This window comes from Anomaloglossus baeobatrachus, chromosome 6, assembly GCF_048569485.1.
Source record: "Anomaloglossus baeobatrachus isolate aAnoBae1 chromosome 6, aAnoBae1.hap1, whole genome shotgun sequence".
In the NCBI taxonomy this organism is placed as follows: Eukaryota; Metazoa; Chordata; class Amphibia; order Anura; family Aromobatidae; genus Anomaloglossus; species Anomaloglossus baeobatrachus.
The window spans coordinates 488,114,781-488,132,036 of record NC_134358.1 but is presented as its reverse complement, the minus strand read 5'-3'; the positions used below and the strand labels follow the sequence as shown (position 1 = coordinate 488,132,036).

The 17,256-nt window shown below is 50.0% G+C and overlaps 1 protein-coding gene across 1 annotated transcript in view; it reads right to left on the bottom strand.

Moving 5' to 3' along the window:
- The window catches only part of DNAH11 (dynein axonemal heavy chain 11), a 498,772-nt gene that overhangs the window by 171,994 nt on the left and 309,522 nt on the right, over window positions 1-17,256 (bottom strand). The window contains exon 55 of the mRNA XM_075315388.1: window positions 12,186-12,347. Coding sequence (XP_075171503.1) covers window positions 12,186-12,347 — 162 coding nt within the window. The remainder of the gene's footprint in view (window positions 1-12,185; window positions 12,348-17,256) is intronic.

Here is a 17,256-nt window from a genome sequence, read left to right as displayed (position 1 = left end):
TCCTTTCTAAGGGGGCGGTTCGTTCAGCGTCACAGCAACATCACAGCAGCGTCACTGAACCGCCGCCCAATAGAAGCGGAGGGGCGGAGATGAGCAGGACGAACATCCCGCCCACCTCATTCCTTCCGCATTGTGGCCGGAAGGCAGGTAGGGAGAGGTTCCTCGTTCCTGCGGTATCACACGTACTGATGTGTGCTGCCGCAGGAATGAGGAACAACTTCGTTACTGCTGCAGTAACGATATTTGAGAATGGACCCCCATGTCGCCGATGAGCGATTTTGCATGTTTTTGCGATGATGCAAAATCGCTCATAGGTGTCACACGCAACGGCATCGCTACAGTGGCCGGATGTGCGTCACAAAATCCGTGACCCCAACGAGATCGCTGTAGCGATCTCGCAGCGTGTAAAGCCCGCTTAAGTCTCTATCTCTGTACAGGGGGGTAAAAGTGAAGGTCAGGGTTCCTTTGAAACCTGTAGGATAGAGTGGCTAGTGTCAAGTCTGTCCAAGGAAGCCTTTTTGAGCCAACGGCCTCAGACAGGTCCTAACAAGAGAGTCGCAGTAGACAGTTTTCTCATTTAGGGTTGATCAGCCACTCTAGCCTCAAGCTCACTCTTCCAGCCAGCAGTTAGTCTGTAGATGCAGCTCTGGACCTGTGGTACGTCGCAGTAGCAGAAGGGTGTGGGCTGCACTGCCAGGCTCAAGTAGCAGAGGGATATGGACCATTGCCAGGTGCAAATAGCAGAAAAGGGTTCAAGAAGCACCACAGCAAACGGGCACATTAACAGTCACCACATGAGAGAGGCGTGCTGCCAGGCGCAGTAGGAGAGGGGTAAGGGGCCCGCTACCAGGCGCCCATAGCAAAGGGATGGTGGGGGCACTGTCAGGCATTGCAGCAGAGTGGCGTGCTGCTAGATGCCACAACAGAGAGGCTCGCTGCGAGGCACAGTAGGAAATTTTAGAGCACTTCATGCTTCCCTCTGCCGACAAGCGTTTTGGAGATGGAAATTTCATTTTCCAGCATGACTTGGCACCTGTTCACACTGCTAAAAGTACCAATACCTGGTTTAATAACCACAGTATCACTGTGCTTGATTGGCCAGCAAACTCACATGACCTAAACCCCATAGAGAATCTATGGGATATTGTCAAGAGGAAGAGAAGAGACACCAGACTCAACAATGCAGATGAGCTGAAGGCTGCTATCAAAGCAACCTGGACCTCCATAACACCTCAGCAGTGCCACAAGCTGATCGCCTCCATGCCACACCACATCGATGCAATAATTCATGCAAAATGAGCCTCGACCGAGTATTGAGGCATTTCCCTTACAGACTTTTCAATAGGTGCCAACATTTCTCAGTTTAAAATCATTAAAATCATTTTTTCAATTGGTCTTATATAATCTAATTTTCTGAGATAATGACTTTTGGGTTTTCATTGACTGTAATCGATAATCATCAACATTAACATAAATAAACACTAGAAATAGATCCCTCTGTGTGTAATGACTCTATATAATATATAGAAATAGATCCCTCTGTGTGTAATGACTCTATATAATATGTTTCACTTTTTGTATTGAATTACTGAAATATACAGTATTTAACTTTTTGATGATATTCTAATTTATTGAGATGCACTTGCATATGACTTCATTTCTTGTTATAGAAAGTGTCCTATTTTATATATAACAATGGATAGCACTTAGGGTGGACTCTATTTAGGGGGCTGGAGTGGTTTTTCAATGTGTGAATAGGGTCATGTTTACTGTTTGTGTGCCGCCCCCAGGTCAGAAGGCGGGCTGCTGGGATCCGGACCCGCGGTGGCTCGAGGAGCGTCTGGACCCGGGGGTCGTGCGGTCACTCAAATAAAGGGGGTATTTACAGGGGATTGTATATTTAAAGTTTGTGATGCCACCCGTGGTGTGTGGTAAGGTGGAGTACCACCGCTGCAGCTGGGAATACCCGGGGCGATGGAGTGGGGTAGCCAAGTGCTAGAACCCTCCACAGGTAGGGGGGATACCCCGGGACACGGTGATGGTGTTCGGGGAGTGCCTTGGGGAGTGAAGGGGCTCATTAGCGTACTCCGTCCATAAAGCTGACACCAACAACTTGGTAAACCAAAGTTCTGTACACCGCTGCCGCTGAAAAGAGCTAGTTTGGGTCCTGTTCCCACTGGTGTTGCCTGATGATCTGTGACCTTTCCCTTGGCACTAAGTTCTCTTGCTAGTTGGCCCCTGTAGTGTAAAACTAGTCGGGTCCCGCTCCCCAGTGTGGCTAACTGTGGGAGCTTGCTCTGAGGTTTCACGCTTAGGACTTTCCACAAAAACGGTCCACAAAATCCCATCTCCCTCGTTGCGCTAGTACCCCGACTTGGGAGCGGGTGGAGAGCGGATCTTGAAGGCTTAGTCGGGTAAATTGTCAGTTTGCCTGAAGCTACTCCCTGACCTAGGGTCCACGTACCCCGTCGTGCCCTGGTCCCAGCCCGGTGATGGTACAAGGCCGCTGGCTGTCCTCCTTGACAGTTCCGTGCCCGTTGTCACGATCCCCTGCACCTGGGGGTCCAGCTCCTACTAGGCCCAGACCACCGTCTGCCACCTAGTTACTTCTAAGGAGCCCGGCTCCTGACTTCCTCTCCCCTTTGCTTCCTACACTTCACTGACCTACTTCTCACACTCCTGACCTCCCCTTACCAACTCCCCCAAGTGGGCGACCCTATTCCACTCAGGCCGTCCACTGGTGTGTCTGGTGGGTGTGGTGCAGGGTGTTCCTAGGATTTTGATTGGCTGGTATTGGCAACACCATAAGTTGGGGACCGGTATCCAAGGAGGAGGTGGATATTGCACAGAAGGGCAGGTTGCACAATACCCTGTGATGACCTAATAGGCCAGGGCGTCACATTTGTGATTCAGATCCCAAAAGGAGCATGCCCTTTATAAATAGGAAAGATGCAAGGAAAATATTTTGGAACTGCATTTATGTGCCCTTCTCAAGTTGTCAATGATAGATATATGTAAAATCATTATAAAGGAATTGCCTGATACATTAAACACTGGTTTAGAAGATAATCTAATGATTACATTGCTGGTGTAGCGCCCCTGAAGCTATCAGGGTGCTACAAGGTTCTGCATCCCCACAAGGATGCAGGGCCTACCCCCTAGGGCCCCGGGAGACCAGTGCCGATAACACCAAAAACCCAGGTAATCACAGTTTTTCCCCAACAATCCCCCATACAATGGTACTTAACTAGAGTGGGACCAATGGATGGCCGCCTAGAGGTGGAGCCACTCCAGTCCACTAGTTGACCAGGTGGGAGGGGCAGACTGTGGAGAGTAGTCAGTCAGTCTAGAGTTGACAGGCGAGGAGGTGAAAGTGAAGTAGTGACGTCCTGACTCGGGTTAACGGTGACCTGGTACCCAGGAGAAGTGGTTGCCGATGGAGTACGGTGGAGTACTCCCAGAACTACACACCGACGGGGTACAGGACGTTAGGACAGGAAAGAGCTTCAAGCCGACCTGTTAACACCTGCACAGCAAAGAGGACCATCAAGGACCTTGCTGACCCTAAAGAATCTGAAGACTCAGTAGCAAAGGGAGAAACGAGAACAGGACCAGAGACTCCAACCCCACAGGGATCACGCTACCGTCAGGCAGACAGAAGTGTACAAACCACAGAACAGGGACTTCCAGTGTTCTATACCACGAGGACCCACTTACCAGAGACAGGTGCAGGGGAAGAAGGTACCAGAGAATTAGACTAGCACTGGGACGAAGGGGACCTGGAGACGAAACCAGGCGGCCTCGGTCAACCACTTAACATCTCAAAAAAGTGAGTAAACCAGTTGCACTGAATACCTGTGTGGATTCCCTTATTCTGACGCCCACTCTACACCATACATCTGCTGGGGAAGGGCCCTACTTGCGGAGGGACTACCATAATAGCTGCCAATACCACCAGCCCCAGTGGAGACATTATGCAGCGGTAGCTCCGTACACTTAACCACAACACCGCAAATGGCGTCACGTATAAACTTTATTCAACAATCCTCTGTAAATATCCCCATTACAAAAAGGGCCCAGGGCACGGAACCAGGTAATGGCCACCACCGTGACATTCCCCAGAGAGACACTGCTCGGAACCGAGTACCCCATATTCCTGGGAGCGACAACTTTTTCCTGGCGTCACGAACAGGATTGAACTGGACCCGGTCAAACCGGGTGACGTGTGCCTTAAAAACTGTGTTATATGGGCTGAACTTTAATGCTTGAAAAACCTCCGCCATTTTGCTGTGAAAAATAACTGCGCCACAGCAGACCAAAAGGAGCGTAAAGAAACCTCGCCCACAACTCCTGTAAGCGTGGGCGGAAGAAGGCCGTAACCTGACCCGGAAGTTCCCAGAGGTGCTTGAGTCCCGCAAGAGAGTGGTGAGGAACACCAAGTGGAGCGTCCAGGATGTGAGAGCGGACGCTGGTGCAGGGACGCCAGAACTCTGCAACAAAGTTTCTGGACACAAGGAAAAACAGGATGGCCGATCCAGAGGATCGGGAGTCCAGCCGTCCTGTACCGGCAACCGCTGCCTGGCTGTAAGGAGAATTAGCCCAGTTTTGTATCCGGGTGCGGGTACAGTCCCTTCAACAGGTTGTGGACTGGAAAGAAGAGGTGCGGAGAATGGTGGCAGTAGTGTGGGCCCACGAGAACTGGGTCATGCACGCAGAGCAGCGTCAGGAGGAAGGAGCGCAGACCCTCTCAACTTTACTGACCCGTCCGAAGGTGGGACCCATCTACAATCTGGTTGTGGAGCACCAGCCAGCCCGGTTTCCTGAGTCCATACCATCGCCGGCCACACCGCTTCCATTCCCGGTTGTAGACCAGACTCCCGGGATGTGTTGTGTTTGTTCCTAGAGTGCTAATCACAGGAGGCCAAGTGAACCTGATGGCACCTATCCAGCACCCTAGTAGCCATGACCTGATATGCTACCCATTAAATTGTTTATTGTTTGTTGTTTGAACATTGGACTGTTCCAGATTGACCAAATTACCAGGTTAATGTGTTGATAAAAATGGACCCCAGGCTGCAGATCTGGCAGCAGCCAACACAAACTTGTGTCATTGTGTCTACCCCCTGAGGGACCCAGAACCCCAGTGCCGGTACCAACAAAAACCTGGGTAATCCCAGTTTTCCCCAACAACCCCCCATACAATGGTACCCAGCTAGGGTGGGACCAATGGATGGCTGCCTAGAGGTGGAGCCACTCCAGTTCACTAGTTGACCAGGTGGGAGGGGCAGACTGTGGACAGGGAGAACACAGGAAGACAGTAGTCAGAACTGCAGGTACTGTAGAAAGTGTCAGACAGCAGGAGTGTGAAGGTGGAAGTGAAGCGACACCCTGACTCGGGTTAACAGTGACCTGGTACCCAGGAGAAGTGGTTGTCGATGGAATACGATGGAGTACTCCCGGAACTACGCACCGACAGGGTACAGAACCCAAGTACAGGAAAGAGCTTCAAGCCGACCTGTTAACACCTGCACAGCAAAGAGGACCATCAAGGACCTTGCTGACCCTAAAGAATTCGAAGACTCAGTAGCAACGGGAGAACCCGGGACAGGACCAGAGACTCCAACTCCACAGGGTTCATGCTACCGTCAGGCGGACAGAAGTGGACAAACCACAGAACGGGGACCCCCAGTCTTCTATACCACGGGGACCACTTACCAGAGACAGTCCCAGGGTAAGAAGGTACCAGAGAACCAATCTGGCACTGGGACGAAGGGGACCTGGAGGCGAAACCAGCCGGCCTCGGGCCACCATTCAACATCTTCAGAAAGTGAGTAAACCAGTTGCACTGAATACCTGTATGGACTACCTTCTTCCGACACCCACAGCACCATACACCCGCAGGGGTAAAACCCTACTACCATACTAGCTGCCAATACCACCAGCCCCAGTAGAGACATTCTGCAGCGGCGGCTCCCTATACTTAGCCGCAACACCGCAAGTGGCGTCACGAATAAACTTTATTCACCAATCCCCTGTAAATATCCCCATTACAAAAAGGGCCCAGGGCACGGAACCGGGTAACGGCCACCATCATGACATGAGCAGAGGACCCCCACACAGAGCAGAGCCGCGCCGTACAGTGCAGAGCCGTGCTGCAGAACAGAGTGAGCCGCACAGAGCTGGGCCCCGCTGTGCTGAACAATGCAGAGCGAGCCACACAGAGCAGAGCCGCACTGCCTGGTGCACAGAGCAGAACCACGCTGCACACCGCATAGCATCTCCCTCGCCTCCTGTGAGCCCTCTCCACCACCCCAATAAGCTACATTCGGATTTTAAGACGTACTCCTCATTTTCCTCCCACATTTTTGGGAGGAAAAGTGTGTCTTATAATCCGAAAAATACGGTAAGTAAATGTACATATGCCTGTATGTGTACGTATCTATATGTATGTGTCTATGTGAGGATGGGGCCCACTGAGACTCCTTCACCCAGGGCCCACAAAATCCTGGAGCCGGCCCTGCCTGACACCCTATATGTCACACAGCCTGTACCGCAACTTACCCCTCTCTCAAACACTCTGCACCCCTTCACACTATTTTATCACAGTCTGCACCCCTCATATGCACTCAAAAAAACAAACAGAGATATTCCAAAGACATAAATATCATATAATTTTTATTGGTTAAAAAACATACACAATTTAAAAACATACATAAAAGACATAATGAGGGGAAACATGGTAAGAAATTATATAGTGGGTGGCCAAGATAATATATAATTATAAATATTTATTTATAAAGGTGGATTGGTCTGCTGCATCAATTATACTAGTAATTTATTAATAATTTTTTTATTTAGCCTAGTTCAGACTTCCCTGCTTTCATGTTTTAATTGATGCAGCAGACCAATCCACCTTTATAAATAAATGTTTATATTTATATATTATCTTGGCCATCCACTATATCATTTCTTACCATGTTTCCCCTCATTATGTCTTTTATGTATGTTTTTAAATTGTGTATGTTTTTTAACCAATAAAAATTATATGATATTTATGTCTTTGGAATATCTCTGTTTGGTTTTCTGTTGTTTTTTTGATATTCTAGATGAGATTATTTGGATTTCTATGGTATATCCTTCCGTTTATAGGTTATGTGTCTCATATGCATTCACCCTGCACCACCATCTTACCTCATTACAAGTTCCCATCTCATTCAGGAATCAGTATCTCCTGAGGCCGCTTGTTTTCTGACCGGCAAAACTTTGGCTCCTTCCACTCGGTCACATGGGCATGACATCATCGCAGGTCCTGGCAGTACCACTAGCATGTATTTTCGTCATCTGGGCAAGAGTTTCTGCTCTGCCCCTGCAGCACTTGTGGCGCCTCTGACCTGGTCAGGCACCACTAAGCACTGCACCCACGCTGGGTGAGTGCAAACAGGTAATCCTAAAGGCTGAGTAGGGTGTGTACACACAGACACATTGTGACCAGGTCTCACACACACTTTAGAGGGGACCCCTGGGCAGACCCACTAGGGGGCGTGGCCTCCACATCTCAGCTAGTGGTGCGGTGGGGATTCTGGAAGCGAATTGTGCAGTGGCAGTCAGAGAGAGAGGAGATGGAAGAAACCAGTCTGAAGTGAAGGCGCCAGAGAGCGGACACACTAGTCAGACCCTGCATGTGTAGTGGCTGTTTGCAGGGGAGATCGGTTGCCACATAGTCAGCCTGAAAGACACCTCAGGAAGAAGCGAGGCAATTGAGTACGGGGACTCCTGGTAGACCAGGCACGCATGGGGAACAGGTCCCTAGAGCCAGACATCCATTTAGTGGTCTGCTAAAACCTGCCGGTGAGGGCACTTCAGGTGTCTCACCAACCAACACAGAGTCCGCAGCATCCGCAGCAACGAGGGGGCCCATAAGTGAGATAGGGCTAGGAGCCATCTTTACTTGGTCCACGCTGCCAGCAAACGGGCCAGAAAGGGGAGAAAAGGCAGTTGCGACTTCCCTGGATGAATCCCATATACTTCAAGTCGGGGGTTATCCGAAACAAGAAGTGCTAGGAAGGCGAGCGTACAGTCATCCCTATACCAGCCTGAAGGATACCTGGTTCTCCCTGCGGTTTATCTCAGCATCGCCCGGGTACCACTTGTCGCAGTTGAAAGTGAGTAAACACCAGTTGCAAGGCATTTCTGGACTGAGATTGAGTTATTCTGCAACCTGTTGTTCCACACACATCCGAGCCCCTGGGGCCAGCCTCACTCTCGGGAGGCCATACCATCTAACTGCAGATTCCACCAGCCCCAGACGCTCGTTAAAGCTGCAGTGGCGGTCACCCAAACCCCTGACCGCAAACCGAGAGTGGCGTCACATCTCAGTAGTAAACAATCTGCCCTACCTGTTGCCAGAGGGGTCCCTAAAGAGAAGTCCCCGCAGTGTCCCGGAGGCGACCGCTGCAGCACTCTGGTGGGTGACTCATCTGGCGTCACAAACAGGATAAGGACTAGACCTGTTAAGACAGGTGACCGTGTGCCTTGGAGGTCCGATCAGAAAATTGGGACCGCCGCCATATTGACATTGCAAAAGCGCGCAAAGTTAAAGACTACAGCCCACGCAAGAGAGTACCGCCCACGAAGAGGTGTGGCTGACTTAGAACCCCGTGAGCGCTCTGGTCCAGCGAGAGATGTCGGGGGCGGATCTGTCCCTGGATGGCGGGAACATCCCAGTCTAGAAGAAACGAAACTGAGGAGAGCGTGCAGAGAGAACTGGTTGAGCAGCGTGCAAGGCAGGATGGAGTCCACGGAGAGCAGCTGCTCGGAGCTGGGATGGACCAGGCCTTTGACTGCTGCAGAGCTGGAGGAAGAAGTCGGGAAGATAGCCGACAGCATGGAGAAGCGGAGCCGGCAGGAGATAACTGTATGGAAGACGGAGATGGTGTTGGCCATAAGAAATCTGCAGGTGTCGGTGCAGCAAGGCCCGCGTGGAGGTGCCGCCCCCGCCCAACTGAGGTCATCGCCAGTGACAGCGACTCTGCCGTGGGATGTCTCTAGCCGGAGCCTGAGTGAGTCTCACACAGCCCCTGCCCGATCGGGTGTGCTGTCCTCGCCGGCGTTGTCCCCAGAGGGCAGTGCGGAGCCTAATGCGCTGATCGGTGCAACCGACGAGGCGACACCTGACCCGCCGTGCCCAGCCAGACCAGACCAGGCCGCAACACCCGCGCCCCAACCAGACCAGGCCGCAACGCCGCGCCCCGGCCAGACCAGACCAGGCCACAGCGCCACGCCCGGCCAGACCAGGCTGCATCGCATCCTGTCCTGATTCCCAGACCAAAAGCGGTCACAGCGCCCCAGTCGCTGACTGGGGATACAGCTCCCACTCGCGGACCAGAAGTGGTCACAGCCCCCCAGTCGCTGACTGGGGATGCCGCCCCTGTGTTCCTGCCAGAAGCGGCCGAAGAGGCGGCTCAGCTAAAAAGGGAACTAATGGCTCGGTTCCCAGCCCACCTGGTGGACATGTACCTGGTCCCCAGGCTGCCATCCGGACCTGAAGCGGTCGCAGCACCCTCTCCACTTGAGAGGGGTTCACCGTCCTGCCAGAGTGATAAGAGTTGGTCCCTGGAGCCGCTGTCAGATCAACCGGAGGAGGATGAGATAACAGCCTATATGCCCAGCATGTATGTGATATGGGAGTCCGCAGATGACCAGGTGATGGTGATGCGGAGGCCAGCCCACAGAGGACAGCGGCGTGTGAGGGCAAAAGACCCCCTTGTGCAGCCTACCCCCGAGAAAGAGCGAGTGGAGGTCAGGGATCTTAAGGAGAAGCAGTCCCTGCGGCAGACCAGGTTTCAGTCCAGAGGTCCTCTTCACCATGGGGTTGTGGAGGAATTTAACCTGTGCACAGGCTACGGCTTCATCGTAGAGTCCGGAATAAAAGCGGGCATATGTGTCTCCAGAAGGGATGTACAGTCCCACTTACAGCGAGGACACCCAGATCGAGACCTCTATGCGGGAGATGTTGTGGAATTCACCAGGCACATGCAAGAAAGAGGCTGGTATGCCTTAGATATCATGCAGTGCCCTAAGAACACAGTGTCAAGTCCAAGCTTCACCCCCACTGCTGCTGCTAGGTCCCCAAAGTCACCGCTACCAGATGAAGTACCAGATGAAGTACCAAATGAAGGAAATGAAGAAGCACAAGATACCCAGAATGCCCAATAAGTCCAAAGCACTCAAGATGTCACTTCCCAGAACCAGAGCACTGAAGTGCCAAGCCCTGATCTTGAAGAAAAGGAGGTCCATGTAGTTGAGGAGTAAAGAAAAGTAAAGAAAAAAGTTTAATCTGTTTTAAAGTTGAAGCAACGTTCAAGTGAATTGTGCCCACAAGAACTTTTGTGAGAGCTGTTTAATATTTACCTGTTTAAGCACCTGGTTTTGTGCACTGTTACTAAAGGACCATAAGGCTATGAACTGGCTATAGACAAACTCTCGCAGTGTAAAAAGTTACCCCAGTGGTACCAACTCCAGAGCACGCCTGTTGATGGGGCCTGGCTTTGCACCACAAGGGAGCACGCCTGTTTATGGGGCCTGGCTCTCCAACACAACAAAGCCGGTACGCCTGTTTATGGGGCCTACCCTACGCCACCTGGTCACCCAAGGGACTGATGATCACTCCGTATACGAGTCTGGGTGGGTAAAGGACTTGTGGTTGGTCGGTGGTGTAGAATGGTACCTGGTATGATGTTTTATGAGGTTTTATGATGTTTTTATGTGAATGCCTCCCCTGTGTGGGGAAAGTTCTATTAAAATTTAAAACATTTTCTTGTCTTTGCAGCCTGAGGACATGCTGTTGATAACTAGGGGAAAATGTGGCGCCCCTGACCTGGCCAGGCACCACTGAGTATTGCACCCACACTGGGTGAATGCAAACAGGTAATCCTAAAGGCTGAGTAGGGTGTGTACACACAGACACATTGTGACTAGGTCTCACACACACTTTAGAGGGGACCCCTGGGCAGACCCAGGAGGGGGTGTGGCCTCCACATCTCAGCTAGTGGTGCGGTGGGGATGCTGGAAGCGAGTTGTGTAGTGGCAGTCAGAGAGAGAGGAGATGGAGGAAGCCAGTCTGAAGTGAAGGCGCCAGAGAGCGGACACACTAGTCAGACCCTGCATGTGTAGTGGCTGTTTGTGGGGGAGATCGGTTGCCACACAGTCAGCCTGAAAGACACCTCAGGAAGAAGTGAGGCAGTTGAGTACGGGGACTCCTGGTAGACCAGGCACGCACGGGGAACAGGTCCCTAGAGCCAGAAATCCATTTAGTGGTCTGCTAAAACCTGCAGGTGAGATCACTCCAGGTGTCTCACCAACCAACACAGAGTCCGCAGCATTCGCAGCAACGAGGGGGCCCATAAGTGAGATAGGGCCAGGAGCCATCTTTACTTGGTCCACGCTGCCAGCAAACGGGCCAGAAAGGGGAGAAAAGGCAGTTGCGACTTCCCTGCATGAATCCCATATACTTCAAGTCGGGGGTTATCCGAAACAAGAAGTGCTAGGAAGGCGAGCTTACAGTCATCCCTATACCAGCCTGAAGGATACCTGGTTCTCCCTGCGGTTTATCTCAGCATCGCCCGGGTACCACTTGTCGCAGTTGAAAGTGAGTAAACACCAGTTGCAAGGCATTTCTGGACTGAGACTGAGTTATTCTGCGACCTGTTGTTCCACACACACACCCGAGCCCCTGGGGCCAGCGTCACTCTCGGGAGGCCATACCATCTAACTGCAGATTCCACCAGCCCCAGACGCTTGTTAAAGCTGCAGTGGCGGTCACCCAAACCCCTGACCGCAAACCGAGAGTGGCATCACGACTCAGTAGTAAACAATCTGCCCTACCTGTTGCCAGAGGGGTCCCTAAAGACAAGTCCCCGCAGTGTCCCGGAGGTGACCGCTGCAGCACTGTATTGGGTGACTCACACTCACAGCTCATAAGCTCCTAGTGGGCCCCTTCTGAGCACGGGGCCCGGGGCAAAGGCCCCCTCTGCCCCCCCCGGTAGCTACGCTGCTGATACAGATCATACCACCAAAAAAATAATAATGAAAAAGCACTACATCAAAAACCTTAGATTCCTTTTATAAGCAGAAGCAATTTGTGAAATCTCACCTCACTGTTCTACTATGCAACAAGAATGTCTTACCGCAATATCCTCTGTGTCTTGAATGAACCTCCTGCTGACAGACTGCAAGGCCTCCTGTGGCCACTCATGGAACCAATCAATAGCTGTGCAGTTAACTATAGCTGGGAACTTCCGAGCTCGAACACGCAGAGTGGAACCAACTGGAGAGAAACATAAAATAACCTGAATAAAAAAACAAGAGAAAATGTTAGGCAACAATAACAGACACACTCAACTACGCAGCAAAACAAAGTACCAGGAATGCATGGTTTCTGTGACTCACAAACCTCAAACTTATATTTATTGTAGAGACTACTACTACGTTTTCATTGATTAGAAACATTACACAACTGACAATTAGAAATTGGAAACACATTGAAAGTAATTACTAGAATATGGTAGGCTTTTCTACTAATCAGTATTGTATGTTGATTATTGTATGTATTTCTAATCTTTAGAAATGAAGGTCTTTTTTTTTTACTTTATGAATTAAAAGGATTTGTCTCAAACATACCATCTTTTTGAAATGAAGCCAGCCACTGCTACCATGATTTTTTATTCCCAGCAATATTGTAGCCAGTTATAAATAGTATGCAACATTACTTTACAAAAATTCAAATAGAACATATGGAACGATTAAATGTTTTTGAGACAACCACTTCATTATATTTATAATATATCCATCAAAAATTACATATAATCTTTAATTAAAGAACGCACCCCAAGCCCAGAAATTAATATATTTCTAAATATATTCAACTAAAAAAAACAACTACCATTTTGTCGCCTATCAAGGAACCAATGTTCTTGTAGATTCGGGTCCGACCTGCAGTACTGTGGAATCCATATATACTTCGTGACTTGCCCCAACAGCACTTATGTCATGGCTCCACCGGTGATCTCTGGTTGCTGGTTGGTTTCTCTCTTGGTTGCATCACAGTCTATTTTGTAATGGTCCATCTGCTGAAGGATCTCTTGTCTTTCGTTCTCTCTGCCTTCCTATTTCACTACTAATCTGACATGTGCACTTTCTCATTTGGTTTGCCCAGTCACATTTTGGGAGGAGCTTTTTATACTCACTACTCATATGCCTTAGTGCTGGCTATATTTCTGGATGGATCGTTGCCTGGAATCCCAGCTCCTCAGTTAAGGTTTTCTTACTGAGACATTGCCATGCCCTGCTATTTGTTTGTGTGAATCCGCTCCCAGTTATCTCCTATTTTGTTTCATTTAGATTTGGGAGGGTTTACAGGTATTGATATATATTTTTTTTCCTTTTATTCTATTATTCCTGTACGACTGTGTTTGCACATTCCTAGCCTTGTGCCTCACCTTCTGCTTGTGTGCACTTCATTTTTGTTTGTTGTTGTTTTTGTGTTACAATTGGTTTATAGCTTAGGGTGCAGTAAAGAAAACTCAGGGTCACACGTTTATAAGTGAGGGGCGCTATTGCGTGAGCTTAGGGTGCCAACTTCCAATGTCAGGCAGGGACAAATCAGGTTTAGATCTAGGGGCAAGTACTAGCCTGTTGTGGGACCTGTACGTTTCCGGTTTTACAGCTCCTCTGGTTTCTCCATCCACGTCGTAACAACTTCCTATCAGAAAACAAGACTACAGGTTTACACAAAAATCTAGCCGTTCTGACTAAAGGACAGCTGCCTACAGCATTAATACAACAGTTACTGCTAAGTAATAATGTTACTTATTAGTAACTGTTGAAACCTGCTGGAAAGTTGAATTCTCTAAATGCAGTAAATGGTAATTTTTTTTTGGAAATTGTAGATATTTAGAACTATACAAATTCTGAGCCAGATTCATCAAGACTGGCATTTTTTACACTGGTGTTGATGAGGGGGCATGCTGTAGTCAGATACTCTTGATTCATTAACCCCTTAGTGACGGAGCTAATTTTCACCTTAATGACCAGACCAAATTTTGCAATTCTGACCAGTGTCACTTTATGAGGCTATAACGCTGGAACGCTTCAACGGATCCCGGTGATTCTGCGATTGTTTTTTCATAACATATTAGACTTCATGTCAGTACTACATTTTGGATAATATTTTTTGCGTTTCTTTGTGAAAAAAAACGGAAATTTGGCGAAAATTTTGAAAATTATGCAATTTTCAACTTTTGAATTTTTATACCGTTAAACCAGAGAGTTATGTCACATAAAATAGTTAATAAATAACATTCCCCACTGTGACGGGGGTGTACAACAGAGCAAAGGATGGACGAGGCCGAGGGACGATCCAACAGGTTTATTCACAAGAACACTGTAACAGCACACGATAAGTCCACGTAAAACAGATTCGGGGGCCCTTCCCGACAATCCTCGGACCGGATTACAAAGCAATCGTCCTTACAGTAGTCCAAAGAGTTCCACACAATCCCACGGGCCGCCACACAGGCCTAGCTCCGTCCGTGTCCACAGCCACACAGGCTGGAGCTCCTGCTCTCTTCAAGTTTCAGCTCACTCTGACTGAATCTCCCAGGTAAGCAGAGTTTACACTAGTTGGACTCTAGGCCCACCTCCCCCTACTCCCAGGGATGGAAGTGCCTCAAGAGGATATAACCTTGCATTTTAGGGGGTGATTACCTACAACAATAGAAATGTACACAGAAGTAGTTCAAATAAGACAAAGAACCCAGCTTGAAATAGGAATCTGTACAGCATATACAGTGAGAGGGTAAATTACATCTTCACAATCCCTCCCCCTCCCAACTTGTGTACGTACTAGGGACCTCTACAGGTCACTGGTTAAGTACACACAGGCAGAGCGTTACTTACATGTGGCTTCATGCAGCCACGAATTGGCATCGTAGCTCTCCCACATCATTGCCCAGGAGAACAGCTGCAGGCAGACCACCCATCACCCCAACCACACATCGCCTGACCCCAAAACCAAAGTTCAGATCCACAGTGGCTGTGGGAATAGTCCTCCATTGTCCACCAGCCAGTTCAATAACAATCCCAGGTCCTCTATGGATTGCCTCAGGCCGAACCACTCGGGGATCAGCCAGTGTGAGGAAAGCACCCGAGTCACAAAATCCAACAAGTCTCTGTCCATCCAGCACAACCTCCTGCAAGTGCTTACCTCGATGAGCAGAAGTCGTCATAACTGCGGGTCGCACCCCGTAAACTCCTGGTGGTGCAACATGGGGGGCTGAGTCACTAGGCCAGTCCTCACATAACGGTGCCACATCTTCCTCCATGGCACTGGGCTGTAAATAATTAACAATCCGATTGGGTGCAGGATCAGTCCTCATTTGAACAGCTGGGCAGGAGACTTGCCGATGCCCTGGCTGTCCACATTGATAGCATCTGAGCTGGGTCTCCCTCCATCCAAGGCGTCCTCTTGGGTAAGGGGTAGGGGAACTTGGAGGCCGGCTCCCACCTGAAGGTGCTGTAGGGGTTTGAGGATGATTCCTCCATGGCCTGGCTGGGCATGAGGCCTGCAAATGCCCGGGATGCCTACAAACATAACACCTGCGCTCTGTTACTTCCTCTCCCCGGCGTATTCCAGAAAGTGCAGTAGAAGCAACTGGAGGCACATTAACACGGGTATCAACATGTGGTGGCTTAGAGGAATGGGGAACAATGGGGACAGAATAACTGGGGGCATCCGGTGTTGTGGAGCTGTTAGGCGTCTCTCCATCCTCCAACAGAACCCTCCACTGAGGCTTGATGGTGAGAGCCTCATCAGCGAGAGCAGCAGCTTCCTCCACTGTCGCTGGTTTTCTCTCACGCACCCATTCCCGGATCTCAGCGGGGCACTGGGCAAAGAATTGTTCTTTTAGGATGACCTGCAGGAAGGTCTCCCAAGATAAGGCCTCCTCTGCCTCCAGCCAGCGATTACATATTTGTTTGAGTCTATGAGCATATATCTTAAAAGACACTTCCCCATCACAGGCTAAAGCACGGAACTGAGTCCTGTAAGTGTCTGGGGTCACAGCATAATGTTCTAGAATAGTCTGTTTAATATCCGCATACTCACAGTTCCACCGAGGGTCCATAGCTCTATAGGCTTCAGCAGCTCCCCCCTCTAGGAGCCCAACCAGATGCCGGACACGCTCCCTGTCCGGGACTTCCATTAATCGACACTGATGCTCAAAGTCCTGGAAGAAGCCCTCAATGTCGCCTGCAGCCTCATTAAACGGCTTAAAGTCTTTGCGGGACACCCTGGGAAGTTCCCTCATGATGGGTGCTGGAGTTACAGTCTGTCTGGAACCTCTCGCGGCTTCCACAGCGAGCTGCTTATCCAGCAATGCCATCTCCTCCATCCTGCGCTCCTTCTCTTCAGCTCCACGCATGGCCTCCCTCTTATCTTCTATGGTGGCCTCATCTCCAAGCAGTGCCATCTTTTCCTTGTACCACACAACCCATTGACTTTTTTGGGTATTCACCTCCGGCTCCCGTCTTTGCTCCCCTTGCTGTGGAAATTGTTCCTCGGTGCCATCTTGCAGGCAAGCGTGTTCCAATGCCTCAATTAGTTGCTCCTTAGAGAGTCCTTTGTAGCCGACACCTAATTCACGGGCCTTTGTTTGTAGACTCGCCACAGTCCAGTTCCTGTATCCTGAGGTTCTGGTTTCAGACGTCGATTGGCTGTTGTCCTCCATTTCTTCTGCTCTGATCCCGCCGCTGCCAACCAGTTTGTGACGGGGGTGTACAACAGAGCAAAGGATGGACGAGGCCGAGGGACGATCCAACAGGTTTATTCACAAGAACACTGTAACAGCACACGATAAGTCCACGTAAAACAGATTCGGGGGCCCTTCCCGACAATCCTCGGACCGGATTACAAAGCAATCGTCCTTACAGTAGTCCAAAGAGTTCCACACAATCCCACGGGCCGCCACACAGGCCTAGCTCCGTCCGTGTCCACAGCCACACAGGCTGGAGCTCCTGCTCTCTTCAAGTTTCAGCTCACTCTGACTGAATCTCCCAGGTAAGCAGAGTTTACACTAGTTGGACTCTAGGCCCACCTCCCCCTACTCCCAGGGATGGAAGTGCCTCAAGAGGATATAACCTTGCATTTTAGGGGGTGATTACCTACAACAATAGAAATGTACACAGAAGTAGTTCAAATAA